Source organism: Dicentrarchus labrax, unplaced genomic scaffold (genome assembly GCF_905237075.1).
Source record: "Dicentrarchus labrax unplaced genomic scaffold, dlabrax2021, whole genome shotgun sequence".
Lineage (NCBI taxonomy): Eukaryota > Metazoa > Chordata > Actinopteri > Moronidae > Dicentrarchus > Dicentrarchus labrax.
The window spans coordinates 26,870,220-26,894,042 of record NW_026136721.1 but is presented as its reverse complement, the minus strand read 5'-3'; the positions used below and the strand labels follow the sequence as shown (position 1 = coordinate 26,894,042).

Genomic DNA, 23,823 nt, shown 5'->3' with positions numbered 1-23,823 from the left:
TGAACTAAAAAAATCTAAAACCAGCTTTTCTGTGCCCCAGGTGAGAGGTTTGGCTTTTATTTCTAGCAGTTTCCTTGAAAGATATCCTGATGACCTCTTGATTAGAACACCATCAATACTCATTAACTTTGTCATCATGATTTATGGCTCAGTCTCATCCCACCCTCTCAGGCTGACAGTGCTGCAATATCACATCTGAAGGAGATCAAGGTTCATCTGAGCTTTAAAAGTTCAGATATACCCTGGTCCTCATTGTGTTAGTAATAAGTTGGTGAATTGGTGGACGGGTCACAGGTTGGTGCATCTTCACCGCTGTGACAAAAAATGGATTCGGAGAAGGCTCATCATCGGTCCAGGGGTATGAGTACCCTGGAAAAGTGTCTGATATTTCTATTCGTGGCCATGACCGGGGCCTGCATCGGCCTTGTAGTCGTCTACTTCAGTGACAAAGCTAACTCTTCTACTCATGTAGAAGGTGAGTGTGTATACTTGGAAAATGCATTGTGTTATATTTTAATACCAACATGTATCTGAGTAACAATACTTAAAAATATGCTGTGATATCGTGCTGATGTTGTTTTGATCTCTTATGTTTATTTGCTTACTTAGTCCTTTTAAACTAAACGCAGAGCAATAATCCTTAATGTCACACACAAGACACTTATATGACAACATTATAATGGTTAATAATTCACAAGACAAAAACCAGAACAAAATGTTTTTATTATTGGAGGTGCCTCATTCATGCCTGTGTATTTAGACTGTGTAGTGGACATTTCAATAGCTGTGGGGAAATACAAGGAGACAAGACAGCAACAGTGAAGAATGTCAATAGAAAATCTAAAGTGAGAGCTTCCTGAGGCCACTGCATCAGTGACGGAGCAACACTGAAAAGCATGTTGTCAGATTGGACCTGCAGTCTCTTTTGATAGATGGTTTTTCACTGTCGATTGTATTGACCGCAGGAGGTGATTTATCTTTATCTAACTCGTCAGGGTGGCAAACAAAAAAAATTGAAACAACATACAAAATTACACAAATCTTCTCCAGGTTTCCTTTTTTTTTTACATATAAATCTGTGATATTGTACCTTAAAAAACTCTTATCTCTACATGAAAACATAAACTAACAGGTAAATGTCTGTCTGCCAGTGATTAAAACAAGTGGTCAGCAGAGAGTTATCAGTTCTTGGAAGTCCATACATAGGATACAAAAATACGCAGTGATATGTGTGGTCCGTATCAAGCTAATTTGTCCAAAATATTGAACTGCAATAATTACCCAAATCAAATTGTTACAAATGTATATCCCATTTGTTAACAGAATTGATTTAAATCTGACATTGATGGTCCCTAAAGGGCTCATCCTATGACCGTGGTTATTGTGCAATATATGTTAGTTTATTGGTTTATTACCAATCAACAATCAATATATCATTCCCATCAACCTCAGCTGTATTACGTGGTCATTGCTAGTGAGCAAATATTAAAACGCTAACATGCTAAACTGATTCGGTGAATAAACATTAGACCTGCTTAACATCAGCATGTTAACTGTGAATATGTTAGCATACTGACGTTAGCATTTAGCTCAAAGTACCACCAGCATGGTTGTAGTGTTGTTGTAAGATTTAAGGGATGTCCTTTAATTTGGTTTTTACCAACCTTTTCAGTAACAAATGCGAGAACTGCATTTTTGGCACGAAGTCAATGGAGGAAATAAAACTTGTCAGTGAAGAATAATTTTGCTCTATGGGTTGGGATTGTTCCTCACTGCTCAAGATATCTTTGACAAATAAACACATTTTTAGTATTTTCTCCGTGAGATGTATTTTCCTATCCTCCAATTCTCTTCATGTATTATTACTACTATATGCCTGACCTCTGTACTGTAATACTGTAATACAATACGCCGAGTACTACCTCCTCCTCCACGTCTTCATCTCTTATCAATTTTATATTTCATTCAAGAAATCCATCATTTATTCTGGTCTCATGAAGGCAAAAATACTTCTTCATTGCGAGCCAGACACATTTCTGCTGCCTCGTTTTCTTTGGAAATGGAAGTGGGTGAATTATTTGGGTTTGCATGAGAGTGCTAAAGTGGTGAAATGAATATGAGCTGAAACTATTTGCTTTTAGCATTACAAGTCCTCAGAGTCTGCACACCTGTCTTTGTGACAAGTGTGTTAGCAGATAGGAGATGCAATGAGAAGTGATGACTTGCACACTGCTGTCACTTGCTCTATATTATTTATTCATGCACTATTTCAGTGTTGGATCTTCATCACTGCAACAAATGAAATAGCAGTCTATGTTTATGCACTGCATTAAAGGGATCATTGCCCCCAAAAGCAAGATGGCTTGTTTTACATAACAAAACAACAAAAATGTGATTATGTTGACCGTTATGTTCTGCCTCAATGACTAAATGCATTCCAGTTTTTTGTTGTTAAACACAGCTGTGCTCCAGACTCCCAACAGAAGCTGCTCCAGCCACAAGGGGAAAGCATGCTGCAACTGTTGATGATGACAAACTGTATAATCAATGCTGTTACCAAGGCATCTCAATTGATTTTTTTTCAATGCAAATAAAATAAGATGTTTTTAACCATTTGAATTTTATGGTAAATACTTATAATACCCCTCTGAACCTGAAGTGTTGTTGTTTGTACATTAATAAATAAAGATTACAATAATGTTATTAGCTCTGGCTCTTGGGATGGCTACGTTGGTTTGTCAGTTCATTACTTTGGTCTAGACTGAAAAATCTCAACAACTTTTGGGTGGATTGCTGTGAAATTTTGCAGAGATATTCATGGTCCCTGGAGGATGAATCCAACTGACTTAGACGATCCCCTGATTTTTCCTCTAACGCCAACAGCAGGTCAAAGTTTTCATTTACCTTGTGGAATACCTACCATGAGGTTGGCAGTTGTGGCTTGGATTAGGCTGTGTTAACAACTACGGGATGGATTTCCATAAAATTTGCTTCAGGATATTTTAGTGATTCCTTAATTTCTCATGTTGCACCATCATCAGCTCAAATTCTCAATTTGTCCAGTATTTTAGTTAATGGTCAAAATCATCTGTATGTCTGATAATAAGCAAATGTTAGCATGCTAATACACAAAATTAAGGTGGTGACCAAGGTAAACATGAAACCTGCTAAACATCAGCAAGTTAGCGTTGTCATTGTGATCCTGTTAGCACACTGACGATAGCATTTGGCTCAAATTACTGCCATACCATAATACAGCCCTTGCATGTCTGTAGTCTCTTAAACTTGTTTTAGGAGAGGGTTACCGGCAGTAGTTAGTGCATGCTGGGTAGAAACAGTTTTTACTTTAAAATAGGGTTCATGTTGCTTGAATACACGTAACACAGTAACAAGTATCCTCCTTTATCATACATTTTCAGGGGCAGACTCAGGGTGTGGTGGTCCTCAGGAGATGTCTGGAGAGTCAGGCACCTTCACCAGCTGGAACTATCCCAACAGCTACGACAACGGCAAGAGCTGCACCTGGCAGATCACTGTGGACCCTAACAAGGTGACATGGATCAGCATCACAGCCCCCAATCTCAGTCAGTGACCTCTGTGGAGTTACAGTCCCGGGGCTCGGGGCTACGGTAGCTGCTATTGTGGGTAATGTGTAGGCACCAGGTTTTGACAAGGAAGACGAATGTGTGCGATTAAAAAGACGATATCTCTGCTGCGTCAGTGTTGATCCTTTTTTTTTACTGCCAACTGTGAGTCAGACAATGTTATAGGAGTGTGATGCTCGGTAATCTTTTATATAATTGTAATCTTCTAAGATTCACCAGTAGTGTATGTAATCCAACAATGGATGTATTAATATCAGATTCTAGATATATAGAAACACTAAAAAGACCTCAATTTGATATTGCTGTCCTAGAGATTTAGAGGCAGAGAATTCCACAGATGATTGGTTTGGTACCACTGTACCACAACCCTATAGATTAAAGCCTGGCAAGATGGATACTTGCATTTATCTTGTGGTTTTGACATCTTGCAAATCCTGCTGCCTCGCAATGCTGCTGAAATAATTTACCTCTTGGAAACCGGTTACAACACATTCATGTAATCCCTTTCTTTTAAGGGGACAATGCCGATGAAAACAATTCACTCATATCTCTCTTTTAAGGCAGGCTTTTTTTAAATAATGTTTGTGTCTGGTGTCTAATCAGTAGTGTTTGTCAAGTTGCTGTTGGGGAAACTGTCTTATGTGAGGCAAAGCAGGGGAGGACAGCTGGGATGAATGCAGTGGCAGTGTTTCGGACAGATGGCTGCCTTGTCTTCTTCATTCTCCTCAGCTCTCTTCCCTGCATCCACAGGAAAAAACTAAAACCTTTATTCTTCTTTCCCTGTGAGCATGGCTGCCTTCCTGTCTGCCTGATCCTGCTCTTCTCTTTGTCTCCTTGTGTCTCTATCTTCCTTCTGCTATCTTTAAACACGCACACAGAGGCACGCACTTGAATACGTACACTCACATAGACACAATTGCACACGCTCTCACAACTGTACTAACGCATGCACTCGTATTTCACGCTGAGCCTCTGTTGCCTTCCCTGTCAGCGGCCCGTCTCCCATCAGCTTCTCAGACTGAAAAAAAAAAAGAAAGATGAAACACCTCTGCATGTCTCTGTTGCAGCTGATCCATCTGTGGTTTGAGGAGTTTGCTTTGGAGGCCACCCAGCTCTGCACGGGAGACTTTGTCACACTGCGAGACTCTCTGGGAACCATTGGTAAATCCTCACATTAATTCCAACCTAAGGGGTAAAGGGAGATATAAGGAGCTGATTTTTAATTTTCCTTTTTCCTTGGTCAGATCGACAATAGCTAGATAGCCAGATAGATAGATAGATAGATAGATAGATAGATAGATAGATAGATAGATAGATAGATAGATAGATAGATAGATAAGCTCCCTCAGCCTGCAGTGGCAGCTTTGATGTCGTGCCCAAATCAGTCCATGCATCCATGGGCACACACACTCAGCTAGTCAGCCACATAGTCCTGCTGCTCCACTGCACACTGTTTTACTTACAGTTACACACTCTCCACCTCTAGTTCTGCAAACAGACTGCAGAGGTTACAGCTGTGTATTTGGTTCACACCTTTGGTTTCTGTTCTCTCCTAGTTCTTTAGGGGCAAATAAACCAAATGTTTTAATAAAATGAGAATAAATATGTTAAGACTGCAATTCAAACCCATGTTTCTGGCAATATTTATTAAAAATAATAAATTCATGCCAAACTTTAAATATTCGAATATCAAATAATATCAATAAATGTTTGGAATTTGTATCTCAAGTATGTTTATGAGTCAATGGCCTCCATACCCTTCTTACTAACAGGTTTGGGGAGTAACAGATCACATGTAACTGTGTTAAGATATCAGGATACCAAAAATTTTTTTTAAAAAGACGCAATAAGATTAAAGGTCGATTCAGTAAAAATGGGGATTACTAGCAGGATTACAGTTTTAAAATACATCAGTTTTTCTTTCAAAAAAATGGTTCATGGTAAAACTACACTTAGATCAATATTCCTATTGATATTTCTTTTAGTTGTCAGTCTTTACTTGCATATTTGGTGTTGAGGTAAGTTTTGGAAAGTAATAAAGTTATGTTAGTTAATGTTGTGATACTTGGATCCGGATATTAATTGTAACCATTCCTACATAGTAGCAAGACCCAGACTTTAAGAAACATAAAACGTTATCTGGTCATTTTCTTTTTGTAGTTGATCTGTATCATTATGTGGTCCCTTTGCATCACTTTGTGCCTCTTTGCAATCTTCATGTGATATTTTGCTTCAACAATTAACCCTTCCTTTCAGTGCAGATGAGCAAATGTACTGTGTCTTTCTACATAACTTGTGTGGTACTTGTAGGTAAATACTGTGGCTACGACAAACCGAAGCCAGTGGTGTCCCTTACAAACCGCCTGACGGTGTACTTCGACACCAATGACAGAAAAACAGACCAAGGATTCAAGGCTCATTACAGGGCTGTGGCTCCAGAGCTCTCATCAGGTAAGAAGATGAGTGGAAATCCATTTCAGCAAGAAAATTGCCTTGACTCCAGCATAATGTTGGATGTCTGTCTTGCAGTGTATGATTGACCTAGAAAGTGAATGTTGTAGGGATGGGTGCTGGGTGAAGAGAGGGGTAGGAGAAGAGTAATGAAAATGGGGTAGGTATGTGGGGGTGGAGGGGTATCCTTGAGGTATATGTGGAGCTAAAGTGCCCTCCCTTTCATCCCTGCTGCCAGAAATAGCCGGAGCTGGTGGCTTTCTCCAAGGTGACCAGGGGGATATGATGACCCCCAGCTTCCCTGAGCAGAACTACCCAAATGGAGCACTATATCAGGTACTGCCACACACACAAACAAGGAGACACAATAAAAGCTCAGATGTGACAGCTACATGGTAACATTTACTTACACTGAGTTATTTTATTTTATTTTATTTTTTTTACATCTGAGAAAGCACTGCTGACCTTTACCTGAGGATGTTATGTTGTAGTACATCATACCGTACAGTGTGCACTCTGCGACAAACAGGAAATAAGTATTTAACTCAGATTATACTTTACTAGTTTACTCTTTTACTTTTATAGCTGTTATAGTTGATATTTAAATATTACAATGGATGGACTACATGAAAGGCAGCTGTTTATGTTCTCAGGCATGTACATGCTTTTAGCTGAGGATCTTTTTAGTTTTGTGTGCTTTGGTACACCAACTGTATGCTATCCCAGTGGTTTCCAACCTTTTGGAGTCACAATGAGGAGGGATGACAAACTGCTTCCTGTCTCACATTCCCTGCTGTTTGCCAAAATATGTTATTTTATGTTACTCTCCACAACCATTTGGAGATCCCCCTGGAAATTATCTCACGTCCCCTTTGAGGGTCGTGACCCCCAGCTTGAGAACCACTGTGCTAGCCTAGCTGTCCAGCACCAAAGGGCAGACTGACAACATGGAGCATTTAGCCTTTAAAGAGCCTGATATTTGCCTCAGGAGTTGGTGGGGTCCAACACCAAAGCTAAAGGGAGAGTGAATCTTACTTACTTACCTTTATCAGGTCACCAGAAACACGTCTGCAAATGATAAAATTGCTCTCTGTCTGCTGGATGTCGGCAGATAAAAATGTACTCATTTTAATCTCAGTTATGCTATAGATGACAAGATTGGGGGCCAGCCTGGCTCTCTCCAAAGTAAAAAAAATACATCTACCACTACCAGTATCTGTAAAGCTCACAAAAAGAGTGTTATCTTGTTTATTTAATTAAAACACAAACAGTAATGTGAGAACAACAATCCATGGTTATAGAAGGTGTTATGTGCATTAATGCTGACTCAGCAAACAACAGGCGGGCGCGTACTACTTCCTGAAGTTACGTAGCACACAGTCAAATGAATCCTATTGCTGGCAGTTATAGCTGAATAAAATCCAATGTTAACACTAATACAATTGATTCAGGTAAATTAAAAGCTGCTATATGCTTGTTTGTTATCAGCTTTCACTTGTGTACAAACTCCTACAAACAGTTACGAAGAGAAGCAAATTTAGGCCTTTTCAAAAAGGTTAGCAGTGGGGCTAACAACCCTGTAATAGGCCTAATGCGTGCAGACTCCGAAATTAGTGCCTGGTTGTTGGATTTCTAAAATTTGGAGAGACCCAGAAAGATTCCCCATGATTCTGGTCTTTATTCTAATAAACTAATCGCCTCCTGGCTCTTGCTTTATACTTAATATGCACACATAGCAGACATTGCTAGTAGAAAGAAGCTGATTAAAATATGTTTTAAGGGCCTTTATAGCTCCCTATGAATTTAATTAATAGCAATATGTGTAATCTATTTCCTTATTTACAATATGTGAATAAGGAATGTGATGTGAACATTAAACATCCTTAGTATTTGGATTCTATTAATTGAAGAGTGGTCACAAATTGAAAATAATCTAGTAGTAGTTGTAGAAATCTATGTGCAACCTATTTGTTCACATTTGGATTGTGCCTTTAAAGTACATTGATGAGGGGAATTAAGGTTTAAGCTGCTGTCATTTAGTACGTAAATCTATGCAAACTACAGATCTCAAAAGAAGAGTTTTGGTTTAAAAAGAGAGAAATAAATTAGTTACAGAGGTTTTTTTTTTCTTCTTTATTCCTAGAGATTGTATAAATAACTACAACTCAGTACTAAGAAGATGGCCGGGATATTTCATTTACCATAGTGTCGTACACAGTGTGTTAGTATTCATTAGCATGTGGTTCTAAATAAACCTAGATTTCAGATTAGCATCTCAAAGTAAATCCATTAGCTATGGATTTCAACGCAGACATGTTGACAGCATTTGTGGTCTTGATCTGTGATTAATGCATCTAATTAAATCAGCGCCAATTTTAATGTCAGGGTTTGCGTGCAGGGTTTGGACGTGTAGTCATATGGTGTTATTTGGCTGTCAACATGATTTCATCTTGCTGTGCTTGAGCTTGACAGGTCACCACCTGTCCAAACAGGAGCAGAATCAGTGATAAAATTAGTTATGAGTTAATATGTGTCAAACTGCAGCTCTGCTGAATCATCTGTTATAAACCAATGGTTGGTGTAGCCATTTGCACTCTTTGTGTTTTTTTGTTTTTTTTTAATTAAATGCATTTTAAAGGGGAAATTATTTGGGATATCAGTCTGTGCAGGTACAAACGATTGGTGGTGTGTGTGTGTGTGTGTGTGTGTGTGTGTGTGTGTGTGTGTGTGTGTGTGTGTGTGTGTGTGTGTGTATGTGTGTGTGTGTGTACACTTTATTTCTATGTTGGATCAGTGGAGAATCACAGTGCCTGAAGGCGAGAGGGTTCGTCTGACATTTACTTCCTTTGACCTGGTCCCTGAGGTCTGTGGAGACTTTGTTCAGGTCTATGATGGCGACACGGCAGGCTCTTCTTCAGTAGGTAAGCATGACATTATACATGCTTCCAGTATACAGTGGTGAATACAAGAGGAAAAGAAAATGTGCTATTAATGTATGAGATTAACAGGGGTTTTAAAAATATACCACAATATTCTGCACAGATTATTTCAAAGCTGGATGTGTGATTATAAGGCAAAGGGATATGTTAGAATTTCAGAATAGACTGTGGGCTTTGTTTAACATTAGCAATGTCAACTATGTGGTGCCATGAATAAAAGATTAGCTCAATTAAAAGTTTGAGAAGTTGTACAATGGACAGAGATTCTGGAGTCTATTTTGAAGTTAATGACTGTAAGTCTGTCTGCATAGACTTCATTGTTAAAGCAGCATTGATTAATTGTCAATTGCCTTAACTGGAATTTGAGGATGTTACTGTTATTGCACAAGTCTCTGTTATTGTTTGTCACTTTTTAACACTGACTATAATCCTTCAAAGGGAAATTCTGTGGTGGGACGATGCCAAAGCCAATCGAGTCCACTGGCAACACAATGGTGGTGCGCTTCAAATCGGACAACACTTTGACTTCTAAAGGATTCAAAGCAACTTACACAAAGTCCAGTCTTCCACCTGTTGTTGTTCCCACCACAGTGAAACCCACAACCACATCTAGACCCACCACACAAACCTCTCCACCTCCCACATCAGGTAAGCATTCTCTCCAAGTCAGTGGTCCCCAACCTTTTTTCCTGAAGGGGCCCCTTTTCTGTTACTTAGTAAACTAACGACCCCTGACCAAGTGATTTCATTGATCTTTCTTATCATATTCAGTGTATAACAATAACAGTAAATAACAAATGATATTTTTTACAATTTACCCAAATAGTGAACTCAATAACTTCCAATAACGTAAAACAAACGATTTGGATAAATTTTTGTGCCTGAGATGCTGAGATATATATATTTTTAAAGTTTTCTTCCATCCCTTAAAATTATGAAGGGTTTGTGACCCCTGTGGAGACAACCACTGCTCCAAATCAGCTTTTCTGTTTAATTTTCCCTCTTGTACACTTCAATAAGATTGGTTCAAATTACTTTTTGAGACCACTTACTCTTCTCTGCATGTCTCTATTTTGATTTTAGATTAAATATTTTTCCTCACTACCAAATACTACCATCAAAATTGATGTTTCTGAACCAGCTTCCCAAGACAATTGTCCATCACAGCCTTCATTTATTTAGCTGACTTCAGAGCTATTTTATCAGACTGCTTAACTATCCTCAGTTATCTCTTGAAAGTGATGCACAGCTATAATACCATTATCTATGGGCTCACATGTTCTATGAGGGTTGTTTCCTGGCCAATAGGAGCTTGTTGATACCCCTTACACAAATGTTATGCCTCCCTGTACAGTTTTCCCTGCACAAACACAGCTCAAAGTGACAGCTACCAAATAAGGATGAATGCAAGTAGCGCTGTGCGTAGGAGTAGGGAGATCCCCCTTGAGGTTTATCTATTCATCACTGTATTAAAGCTATTGGCAGACACAGACCCGTTCTCTCCAGTGACCAATTAAGGTACTAAATAATGAACCTGTTCATGGGGCAGTTTTGTATCAAAGCTAGCTGGTTCTCATCAATAAAAAAAAAGGAAGAGAATAAACTCTATTAAATGGAGTACAGACATACAGAAAATCCACCTTTTGTCCCATGTTTTCTTCGGCTAAAGATAATAATGAGGTGTGAATACGGTAAAATATTGCTTTCAACATGACTTCCTGTACTGTTATTGGGCAGGAAGCGGTGGTCCAGTAATCCTCAATGGGCGTAAAGGAGCGATCCAGTCCTTGGGTTTCCCAAATCCATATCCTGCTCATCTCAATAGCTCCTGGAAGATATCTGTGCCCAAAGGATTCCTGGTTAAACTGCAGATCACTGACATGGCCATCACAGGAGAGACTGGACAATGCAAGGAGGACAAAATGATCATCTCAGATATGTACAGCACACTAGGTGAGCCATAACCTAATCTAGTCTTTACTTTTACATTTAAGTTTAACAAATTTGTCATTCTGCATATTTGTGTGCCTTAAACTTATTGTTTGATATCAAAATGCATCTCAGATCATCTTTTTCAGGCCATTGCTGTGAAGACTGAAAAGTAGCCCTTTTTCTTGCTTTTCAAATTAGGGTGGTCAAGCACCAAGACAAACAGAGCAAGCAAGCTTAGGATATAACCTCATTAAATATGAGGACTTTGGCTTGTGTTTGTTGCACCTTGCTAGACTAACAGTTCTAGTACTACAGTAAAGCTCAATATCTGTCCCCTGCTGTAAAACCGTTGATTAAGATCTTCTTTACAAAGAGCCCAGCAAACTATAAATTACCTCTCCTTATTATTCACTTCAGTGGCTGCAGTGAGGCTGATACAGCTTTATCTATTGCTGAGTTCTCAAGGACTAAAGCGCTGAGGTACGAGGACACGCTCTCTGTGAAACACACATAGATAGTACGTGATGAGAGCGTGTTAGTGTTGGTGCGTCCTGTTATTTTAAGGGGTATGTGTTTGTGGAATTAAATGAAAAAGCACAAATGAGAGGAAGCAGCCATGGCTTTGAAAAGCTGAGGAGACTGAAAAATGATTAGCTTCAAAGATCCTTTAACGCAACGGAAATAAATAACACAATATTCCTTTTACAAATGAAAATCTGAATTCATAAGCAATAAAATACATCATGGTTCATATATACATCAATACACTTATGGTTTTGCTGCTACAGCCTTACTTGGTCTACCATGGCCAGTAGATTATACTGGCTTATGTTAACCTCATTTTGTCTGACTTTAGATATATATTGTGATGTAACTGACATTAGATTCAGTTTACAGACTTTTCTCATACAGTTTAAAACATTTAAGCAGTCAACATGTTTCTGTAATTGCCACTTGTGGCCACAGTAACTGCTCTTTGGGAAAAGTTTTTATAGCCTTAAGCTGCAGCTAACAAATGACTCCCTGTAAGGGGGAAAAGGCTGTAGTGCTATTACTGTAGATCACACTGGGAATTAACACATACATCTGCAGATTCTCTTCCAGCTCATTCTGGTTTACCATGTTGATTTATTGGCTTTTTTTTTTCTCAGGAAGACAAAAAGGAGAAAAAGAGAATATTGGACTTTTTTTGTTTGTCCGGTGGTGTAAAGATCTCCAGTGAGACAATATATATATATATATATATATTTAAGTTCACTCATGATATTCATGATATTTCATAATATGAGCATGACCACAATGACACTATGTGCAGGAAGCTAGTCAATTAAGGGAACTTGGGATCCTAGTACCATTTTGCATCAAACAGTACAATAGGTGTATGCTTTTAGCCTGTGGCCCCCCATTCATTTTCAGTTTTGGACCTCCATGGAAAACATTTGGGCTCAATTGATCTTGCATTTCAATACCATTGTGTATCAAAAAGCTAACATTACCAATTTGTGTTAGCTTTTGTGCTTTTGTGTCCTTGGTAGGAACGGTGTTACATTTTTCACCTGATTTTGTGTTCAGTTGGTGACAAAGAACACTCACAGACAGTAAAGTCACCTCCAATTGTTGGTGCTTCAGCACTCCCATCCATCAACCACAAACAACACAACACACTCACACTAGCAAGCACATACAGTATTTACTACTCTTCTCTTATAGCTGCATTATCTGAACCAGCCTTCCATTCCTGACCCTACTCTCTTCATTTACCTCCATCTTTTACCTCTGTCCTTCCTCTTTCTCTTCCTCAGGTACACACTGTGGCTACATCATTCCCCCTGTGGTGGTCAGTGCCAGTGACACAATATCTGTCACCTTCCAGTCCGACAGTCGCCTCACAGACCGAGGATTCTCTGCCAAGTGGGAGGCTGTGTATCCTGAGGATATCACAGGTACCGAGGACATACAGACGCACTCACGCACAACACACACACACGCACACACACACACCTGAGGCACGCATTGCTGAGGCAGCTCAACACCTCATTACGACTAACCATAAAACATCTCACTCCCCTGTCACATATTTTTAAAAAAATCAGCAAAGTGCATTGCATAACCAGTGTGAACTCTATCAAAGAACAGGTCAGAGTACAGTGTGAAGCATAAAACACAAGATAAAACTTCTTTATCTTTTTCTTTATCGTGATTATCAGGCACGAAAATGATGTGAAACCCCACGTGCAGTGGTGGTGAAAGTGCTTTAGCAATACAGCAATTTAGAAAGAAGTATCTTTTACCTAAATAGGCATAACAATTATCAGCAAAATGCGGTTGTGCATTAAAAGTGTTTTAATAAACATTACATGCATTATCTGGTATCACTTTGTAGATGGTCACAATGCAACTATTGTACACAGTGGTATAGTCTAATGTATAACAATATACATATTATATTAGCCAAGTGGTAACATTTTTATCATAGAAATTCAATTAAAAAAGTAGACAGTTTAATATTTCCCTACTAATGAAGGGGGGACCTAATGAAGAAAGCATAAATAGCATAGCATTAGCATAAAATAGAATATTACTCAGTTAAGGTACAAATACATGAACACTATTCTTGAGTAAATGTAATTAGTTACTTTCCATCATTGTCCAGAAATATCAGCACCAACTAAATGAGTAAAATTGGAGCAAAGGGTTAAAGCTTCTACTTTAGCATGTTTACATTTTGTCATGATGAGACTGTATATTTACTCCACAGGCAGATACTGTAGCTCGTCTACACTTATCTAATTACAATCATGTATCTCATACAGTTTCTCGATGACTCCCTCTTCCTGTTTCAGAAATCCAGGGCTGTGGCTTTTCTTCCAAAGAGGAAACAGGGGTTATCAAGTCCCTGAACTGGCCTATGAACTACAAGGCTAACACTGAGTGCATGTGGAACATCGCTTTGCCTGTGTGGAAAAAAATCACGCTGACGTTCACCCACTTTGACCTAGAAGCCAAAGATTTTTTAACATCCAAATGCTATGACAACATAATGGTGTATGACATCAATAGTGTGACTAACGCGCTGATTCAGAAGCACGGTAAGTTGGTTTGTGGAGTTACAACATGACTGATCCTAAAACTATTAATATTTGTCATGATAGTCAATCACATTGAAATCTAAAACAAAACCAAGTTTTTTTTAATTAATAAAACGGTGTATCTACGCTGTTATTGTTACCTCTACTTGTATAGCCTCTGTGTCACTTCGTTTATAATGGACAAATGGTTCTTTCAATATATTTCAGGCCCATTTTGTGGGACTAAGCTGCCTCTTACCATCAAGGCAAAAGGCACCAGGCTTCTGATTCGTTTCCATACAGACTTGTTTACAGAGGCCAAAGGCTTTAGGGCCTACTGGACAACAAACCCTAGTCTGCCTGCTCCCACTGAGCCGCCCGTTCAGCCAAACCCCTGGGACAACATCACTATAGGTGGAGTATCTATATGAGCCTGAGTTTGCTTACATCTTCATTATACTGCAATGTTAAAAGTAAATTTAAATACAATACACTAATATGTATGTTTTATGTTAACAATTGGTGAATTAATGATGTATAATGTGAAAGGAGTTGCTCTTAGTGGCGAGCCCAAAGACAATACCTTGCTTACATAACGAAACAGAGCTTAAAGGAGAGTGAACATTGGACACACACACAATTCAAAATGAAAGTTAATGTTGGTCAACTATATGTGTAAATAGGCAATTGTTCACTTACACATTGCAAAAAAAATTCATAGAGCAATAATATAAACGACATATTATGTTTGAAGCTTGTAACATTGCCCCCAAGTAGCCAAAAAAATAATCAAGTAATGCAGCTTTGGCATTAAGTGCTGTTCTGTCTTTTTTTCTGCCTTTAAAAAAAAAAAATGAATACCTTTATTTGATAGGGACAGCCAAAGATAGACAGAAAAGGGGGGGTAGAGAGTGGGGATGACACGCAGCAAAGGGCAGCAGGTCAGATTTGAACCCTTGGCCGGTGCAGCAAGGACTCAGTACTCAGTACATGGGTCGCCAGCTCTACCTTCTGAGCTAACTGGGTATCCCTAGTGCTGTTCTGTCTTAATTATCAATTCAATAGTTAATAGATGACAATGCAGCTTAAACAAATCTAGTTCCAGCTTTTAAAATGTAATGCTTTTCTACTTTTCTTTATCATATAATCACTGTAAATGTCATACTTTTATTATTACTTATTTATAATTACTAATTTATTAATAAAATAAATAAATAAATAAATAAATAAAAAGTGTGGGCACCCGGTTGGCTCAGTGGGTAGAGCTTGCGACCCATGTACCGAGGCTGAGTCCTTGCTGCAGCGGCCCAGGGTTCGAATGTGTCACTGTAATAAAGGCAATAAAATCCCAAAAAAATATACTTTAAAAAGAAAAAAAACTGACACTGAAAATAATAGTTAGCTGCAGCCGCAAAGATAGCCAGATTTACAATAATGTGATGTGAAATATTGTATTCTCTCTTTAATGTAGCCTTTTGATATTTGGGGTTTCTTAATTTACACATCTCTCCAGCTATATTATAGATTGCCTTCGGGTTAGCAGAGTAGTATTTTCCTGTCACAAGTCACAATGACCAACATTTAGTCTCAAACAGTTCCTTAGAAGCTGCACAGAGGCCTTAAATCCATCTGATTCATGCTTCCTCCCATCCTCACCCCTTCTTCACACCCTCCTCTCCCATCTCCTCCTGGCTGTGCCTGGATGTGCAGTAAAACAAGGTGATATGATGGTGCTGGGAACACAACGTGAAGTGGTCTAGCGCTTCACTTTCCTTCCTAGCTGGCTGTCACCCGATCCTCATTCTTCACCCAGCGATGAGCCCCAGGTGGCCCAGGCTCCTGCCAAGCCAATTGCTGAAATAGAGTTTTATAGATGGACTCTGCTGCCTCTGGGGTTTTTTTTTCCACCCAGGCTCTGAGCAGAGGTGCCCTATGTGTTGGGTAAAGGAAGAAGAGAGAGAAGGGGATAGGAGTGACTGGGACAATTTCATGTTAACTCCTTGGACGACCAAAAGAAATTTACATCTTTATGCATACTGATGTTGTGATGTTAAGGAGTCAGGATCCATTGTGTGTGTGCATGGTATTATGTATGCATGAAGATACACTGAATACATTACTGCAGACTACATAAGTGAAAACCAAAAACAGAGAAACATAGTTCACTGCAGCCAGCAGAGTCAACCTGATGTGATTGGAGAATTATTTAAAAAAATTAAAGCCTCAGCACCAGTGATTGAAAGCCACTTCTCTGCAACACACAGGCTTATCTGTTAGCTGCAGATATGTACTCTATGTTCAGGTTTTGTTTATACACAGACAAATTCATACTGGCACAGACAACCAGACACAGGATATATTAAAATGGTTTTCTTCCCATTCTCTAGACTGGCCCAGTACATGTGGGAAACCAGCCATTCCTCCGGTTGTTGTGTCACGCATAGTCAACGGAGAGGCAGCCAAGCCACACTCCTGGCCCTGGCAGGTGTCCATGCAGGTGAGAAACTCCTCTAATAAATGTAGTGAATTCACATAAAATTACAACTCTCTTTTCTCATGTTAATTCATTGACTGACTGCATGGACTTATACTTTAAAATGTGTATTCCTTCATCTTAAATTATCAGTATGTAAATATCTTTAAAGCCTTCTCTGCTTGTCTGTGTTTGTTTGTTTTAGGTTTGGCCAGAAAGTCGTCCAGAACCCACATTCTTCCATACCTGTGGTGGCACTCTTATTCATAAGAACTGGGTACTTACAGCAGCTCACTGCTTCATTAGGTAAATGTTCTCTTTCATCATTCTCACATACAGTACATGTACAAGAAAAATAGAAATATAGAAAGTTGTTTTTTTAATGCCAAAGTTTTCTCAGACTTTCTGGAAGCCCATTTACTTAATCTGAGAAGGCAGTCATTGGTGACTGTGCTTTTACCTCAGGCAGAGCAATGCCTTGTTAGAGATGCCTCAACGCCTTGGCTAATGGTCTACAGTGCCCTTTAGAGAGAGCTGCTGGTGCACTGAGGAGATCTGTGTGCTATACAGTAGAGTTTTTTTCTCTTTGCTTTGAGCTTGTGCAGGATGTATACAAGGTTATGTGCCACAGAGGAATAGTGGGGGTCAGCTCAGAATATTCTGTTCAATACAAATGTATTTGTTTTTGTACAACTAGAATTCAGTGGAAAGCTCCAATCTCCTGTCAGCTTATATGGTGCAGTGACAGTGACATGTATCTCGGCCTGTCTACTGTGTGTTTACAGTAAACTATGAGGTATTATTATTGATTCATCTGCTGATCTGCTGCCCAGATATGCTGATGAGCTGCAGCGTTGGCGCATGTGCCTCGGCAAACACAACCTGACCTACACAGAGCCGAGTGAACGCTGCTTCGGTGTGACTGGTATCTATCGCCATGAGGGATTCAAGTATCCCACAGTGCCCACAGTGGAGTTTGACATTGCCCTGGTCAGACTGGACAGAGAGGTGATACCCAGCAATGAGATCTCGTTTGCCTGCCTTCCGTCCGAGGAGGAAGTGCTACTTGGGGGCAAGAAGTGCTATGCCACCGGCTGGGGAGATGAGACCGGTATTGCAGTTTATACTCTATAAACTCTAGTCTCACCTTTTTTAACTACAATAAACTGGTTGTTTTATTCACTCAAATAAAATAAAATCAACTCAACTCAATAAAAAAAATATCTCAGTTCAGGAGGCACTCACCCCTCATTAGTCACAAATTCATTGCTGCATAGTTTGCATGCCCTCTGCTGGACATAATATGCAATACCTCCTGTGTTTATGCTCCTCAGAATGACAAGTTAATGGTTTTTGTAACGATCTAAATTGTCTTGTGTCATTATCAGGTGATTCGATGAATGCTAAAGTCGCAGAGGCCCTTAACCAGGTCGCACTGCCTGTTGTGCCTTTTGACACCTGCAAGAGGATGGATTACTGGTGGTTCCAGGTCAAGACCTCCATGATCTGCTGTGGTTATACCCTGCCTGATGAGCTCAAGTCTGTGTGTCAGGTAAAACAAGACCTACAAGAATACAGCACTAATAGATGACCATTGTGGTAAACCATTCTGATCATTAGTGAGATGCTTTACACATCCAACAGATGGTATTTAACTACATGCTGATTTTGATTTGTGACTCTGACAGGGAGATTCAGGTGGTCCTCTGGTGTGCCAGGATACCCCCGGTGGTCCTTGGGAAGTTCATGGTATAACCAGCTTTGGCCCTATCGGATGCATTATGAATAAGAAGCCCTCCGTGTTCACCCGTTCCTCTGCCTACATCCCTTGGATCAAAAATGTCATCCGCAGGGACATCTACAATGAGCACAGTAAGAATCCAGCTGGTCTAACCTGACCCACTTTGCTCAAAAACTAAATATGGTACAAAGAATTTACTGCTGGTTTTCACCTTCTGTCCTCCCCCGTGTAGCATCTGGCTGTGGAGGGGCAAAGGACTTGACTGGCGCAGGAGGCACACTGTCCACTATGGGTTACCCTGGCAGCTACAACAACAAAGCCAGATGCCAGTGGAACATCCAGGTGGCCCCTGGCAAATTGGTCCACCTCCATTTCCAGAATTTCTCCCTGGAGGAAAGTCAGCTGTGCATGAATGACAAAGTCATGCTCACTGATAGAATAGGAACTCTAGGTATGTGAATATCTGTCTGCTTTTTCTCGCCAGCTAATAAGGAATTTGCTGAGTCATGTGATTACTTTGCTTTATATTACACTGACCATTACTGAACTCTATTAGTATGCCTGAATCTCGTAACTTCAATGCAATTACTTATTTCAACTTATAAATATTTTGGCAAACTCCCTTCTTCAGGATAAAAACTGACTGGCATTCATAGTTACTCTGACAGGTGATTCAAATCAGGGAAACTGACAATCCTAAATTTAGAGGCCAATCAAAGGAAAGCCTGAAACAAAAGTCAAGAAATCAACAAACTAGAAAATACAGGATATGAGTCAAAATATAAAACATTAGACATACACACACACAAATTAGAGAAGGAATCCACAAATGATAAATCTATATCTTCACAAATAATGCTTAAATTCTGTATTTAATGTCAAGATTATGCAAATGTAATTCTAAAAAATGTATTCTATATATCTTTTAAGTCAATCTGTGAAAAATACATTTACAATATTAAAAATTGTAAAACAAAAATTACAAAACAGAAAAACATTGATGTATAAACTCATAAACGCAGAGTCTGCCTCCTCTCTTCCTGTACTCCATCAGCTCAGAACTTGTGTGTGTGTGTCTCTGAAGATGTTGGCACAACAGTCTCCGATTTCCCGTTGAGCCTGAGTCCAATTTCCTCCAGACCGGACATTAGCTAGGAACAGCCTTTTATTTCAAGCTGGGCCAGCACGGCTCTTATCCGGCTCTCTTCCCTCTCCTCCCGGAGCAACAACACAGACTGTGGTGGACTGTTCCGGCCAATCCGACTGTGTCTATCATCTCAAAGTCTGCTGCTCTTTAACCCAAACCCCATGCTTCTGATGACTGTAGGCTATTTCTATTAGAGGTAATATGTCCTCCAGCCGAAAGCCAAAAACAGATTAAAACAAAAACAGAGACGTGTGAAGGAGCTTGACTACTACTAGCAGTACCTACAGGCTCAGCTGTTGTCCAGTCGATTTGAATTAATTGACTCCAAAATCAGGACAGAATGAAGCAATAAGTGAGCAATAAAGGTGTCAGTATAACATCATACAAAAGCTCTTAGAGGAAACAGAGAAGGAATAGAGGTTCCTGAGAAAAAGTCAGACTAACACTTCTTCATGTTCATTCTCTTCAGGCACACATTGCAGCCACGTACATCCTAAAGACCTGGTGAGCGATGGAAACATACTTCATATCAGCTTCTCCTCCAATGACAGGGTGGTGGACACAGGCTTCACTGCCACCTGGAGGGCAGTGGACCCTACAGAGGGTAAGACAGGAGAAAAACGAACTTGACAAGCCATGGAGGGAATAGCTGTCAAGTAAAACTAAAGTATCTCATTGTCTGTTTTTCTCTTCCTTTCCTTTCTCTCTCTCTCTCTCTCTCTCTCTCCCCCCTTATTGTCCACACATACACACACACAGCTCCTTGTGGTGGGAGCTTCAGCACTAATCAGGGTGAAATCACCTCTCCTAACTGGCCCAATGACTACCAAGCCCAGTCTGTGTGCACATGGCGTATCACCATTCCTTCAGCAAAAAGTGTCCATATAGTCTTCACCCACTTTGAATTACAAGCTATAAACCTGTTAGGAAACTGCGTGGACTACGTGGAGATCTTCGGTGGAGAAAGCATGGCATCACTAGGTTGGTTACTGTACTGAAAATTTGTATAAATTTTTTAAAATGTATTTCCTCTACAGTTCAGTGTTATTAGTATAAATATCTTTTATGTCTTGACTGTTCTGCAGGTAAATTCTGTGGCTTCGCCCCTCCACCCAGCATCACCGTCCCTGGCAACACAGTCGTCATTCGTTTCCTTAGTAACGGAAACAATCAACAGAGCGGTTTTCGGGGTTACTGGACCACTGATACCAGTGTTGTCCCAACTTTACCTCCTCCACCTCCTAACCCATGGGACAAAGTCACTATCGGTTAGTGCAGGCCTAGCCAGACTCATAGCAGTCCTGTCTCTGATGTGATTCACAAAAAAAAAACTTTAAATGTTTTTGCTCCCCTCAGATAGAGAATCTATAGGGAGATCACCTGATTTCAAAATTTTAAAGTTTTAATTGAGTCTGCCATTGACGTTGCTTATTTATAGGTAATTTAAAGGCATATTTTCTTTTCCCAGACTGGCCAGTAGATTGTGGAAAACCAGAAGTGACACCCAATACGGCCACTCCGAGGGTGGTTAATGGGCAAGAGGCGATACCCCATTCCTGGCCCTGGCAAGTCTCCATGCAGGTAGAGTCAGCTCCTGTTTGTCTACATGCCTGATTAATAGTCATAGAGACAAACTTTTATTTTGAACACGTTTGTTTCTCTTCCCCAGGCTTCACCATTTTTCCCCATACCTTACATGCATGGTTGCGGAGGCTCTTTGATTCATGAAGAATGGATCCTAACTGCGGCTCACTGTTTCATGGTGTAAGATACAACTACAGAAAGACCTACAGCACATGCAGTTATTAAAGCTCATAGTTCTTTATTATTCACAATGTGAAAGGGGTTGCTCATAGTGAACCAACAGAGAATTATCACCCGAATCTGCAGCTCTCCTCGGCTTAATGTAGCTTTACAACAAGTTTCAGGTCATTGTTTAGCTGTCTGGCCACAACTTCACTGTTTAGTTTACTGTCTTTACGCCATTTTTGGAAACAGCAGGCAGCTGTGTTTAGCTATAAAAACCCACTGTACACTATAAACAGACAAATTTAGCAACTAGCTGGTGAACATAGTGGAGCATTTAGCAGCTAAAGAGTCAGATATTTCCCTCGGGTGTTGGGAAGCACTAAAAACACAGCTAAAAGAAAGTGAATCATATTTTCTAACAGGACTGCCATATCAACTTAAAAGGATATGATATGTAATGTTTCCACTTGGCCCCAAGTGGCCAAAAAAATCACTTATTGCAGCTCTTAGAAACACTTTTCTAAGACCAGTTTGCACAATAGCCAAATGGAAGAGTAAAACAGGTTTCTAATTTTCACCTTCAATCTTCCTCCTTCTTTCCAGCCCACTGAATAAACCCTCGTACTGGCGCATGTGTTTGGGGAAGCACCACATGAACTCTTCCATGGACGTTCCCTCAGTGGAGGAATGCTATAAGGTGGATGGTATAATCCGCCACAAGGGGTTCGTCTACGAGCAGGATCGCACTGACATCACCAATGACATAGCCCTGGTGCATTTGACCAAGCCTGTCAATATGACGAGGGAGATCAGCCCCATCTGTCTGCCCAAACCTGGGACCGTGATGCCTGCTGGGACACCCTGCTTTGTCACCGGCTGGGGAGATGAGAAAGGTAGAAGTGATCATGTATTTACATTTCCTGTAAAAGAACTGTAGTTGTAATGCTACCCCAGAAACTACAGGTACTATTGTGCACTATTTTTAATGTGCTCTATGATGAGTGGGCCTTAGCTTCATTACTAGAGATGAGGAGAGTTTGGAATATATTGGTGTAAATGTGTGCAATAACATAAACTTTTACTTTCCACTTCTTTAGGTAATCTGTTCCCCAAAGTGTCCGAGAAGCTAAATCAGGCAGCCCTTCCTATTGTTGACTTCCAGACCTGCAGTAAACCTGCTTACTGGTGGGACACCCTCAGGCCCTCCATGATCTGTGCTGGCTACGAGTCCCCAGATGAGCTCAAGTCAGCCTGCCAGGTGAGAGGAAAAAATAAAAACTGTTTAAATGGACACACTGGTATTTTTTAGATGAGGATGATACTTGGTTGTCAAAATTCTCTTCAAGCTTTTCTCACACATTACATAACTGTACTGCCTTCTAAGAATGGGTCGTCTTTTATGTAACACCCATGCAAACATGTTTTGTTTGTGATCAGTCAGCCTTGCTTGCAAATGACTGCCCGGTTTTCAGGCGTAATTAGACAAAAGAACATACAAGGGACATTATTTTTTTTAATTTATTTTATTTATTTATTTTTATTTGCCATAATGAGACATGCAGATTAGAAATTTAGAAAAACACTTCAGAACAGTATTGAAGGCTTTTATATTTCAATACAACTTTTTAAAACACAACACCAGCCTTTGCCTCGCTCAAGAAATAATTTTTGATAAAGATTGACCTTTACAGATTCCAGGGCACAGAGATGATTTATAGAGGGTGTCAAAATCAAATGTTCACCAATGCATCTTCTGACCTATACAGTAAATCTTTGTTGGTGACTTCCTCCTCCTGCTCTCCCATAGGGTGACTCCGGGGGTCCTTTTGCCTGCACGGCTGCTGGAACAAACACAACCTGGGAGGTGCACGGTATTGTCAGCTTTGGACCTCAGGGCTGCATCAAAGACAAGAAACCTTCAGTTTTCACCCGCGTCTCTGCCTTCAGTGACTGGATCAGCGACAACATCAAGAAGTTTATATACGAAAGTGGCAAAACCAACTAGAGCTGAGATATTAAAATAAAGATTTTAGCCAGTTGCTAATTTCTGTTTTTTGGTGGGTTTTTTTACAGACCAAGTCATTGTCAGGTTCATTACGTATTGCGCTCTGCTGCTAATAGGATTTGTAGTGTTATGCTCACTGATAGTATTAAGTTATATGGCATCTTCTCCAGCACTGAGAAAATGGTAACAACTTTTATTCAATACTATATTTAATATTTCATACATTTTTGCAGTATACAAACATTGCAATAAATAATTTAAAGAAACAAAGAAAATAAAAAAAAGTCTCTAAACAATTTAATTTTTCTCAAAATTAGAGAGCTGCACTTGCAAATGGAGCAGTAACTTTAATGTATAACTGATTGAAACTATAAATGTCCCTTTTTGTAAATTTTAGCTTTCCTGTAATTCAGATGTTCAAATGTAGATTTTTAAGTGTCTTGCATTATTTAAGTGTATTGCAATATAATTTCAATTGTCTGAAATTGCAATGTTGTGCAAATTATATTGAATACAATATACAAAACTAAAAAAAAGTCTTTGTGCGAGTGATATTTCATTCTTATAAATAGTTATGTTTGCTTTTTCTGTGTGTTATTTGAGCTTTTCCTGTTCAGACCGACCCTCCGGTTCTCTGTGCTTACAAGCTCCCTCCTCCTTTCTCCCCTCAGTTGCGGGCAGAGGAATCCCGCAGGCTCAGATTTAAAGTTTTG

General features: G+C 39.7%; 1 protein-coding gene across 1 annotated transcript; it reads left to right on the top strand.

The window, feature by feature from the left end:
* Positions 1-206: 206 nt before the first annotated feature.
* zgc:154142 (uncharacterized protein LOC555481 homolog) lies at positions 207-23,149 on the top strand. Its single transcript, XM_051385588.1, has 25 exons — positions 207-475; positions 3,420-3,550; positions 4,673-4,766; positions 5,916-6,056; positions 6,295-6,392; positions 8,851-8,977; positions 9,434-9,643; positions 10,733-10,948; positions 12,730-12,870; positions 13,771-14,016; positions 14,224-14,409; positions 16,383-16,492; positions 16,674-16,774; positions 17,302-17,579; positions 17,857-18,020; positions 18,157-18,340; positions 18,442-18,660; positions 19,826-19,960; positions 20,116-20,337; positions 20,442-20,624; positions 20,825-20,937; positions 21,026-21,120; positions 21,709-21,998; positions 22,203-22,363; positions 22,913-23,149. Exons 1-25 carry the CDS (start codon positions 325-327, stop codon positions 23,108-23,110), a joined length of 4,194 nt encoding a protein of 1,397 aa, XP_051241548.1. The 5' UTR covers positions 207-324; the 3' UTR covers positions 23,111-23,149.
* Positions 23,150-23,823: the final 674 nt, after the last annotated feature.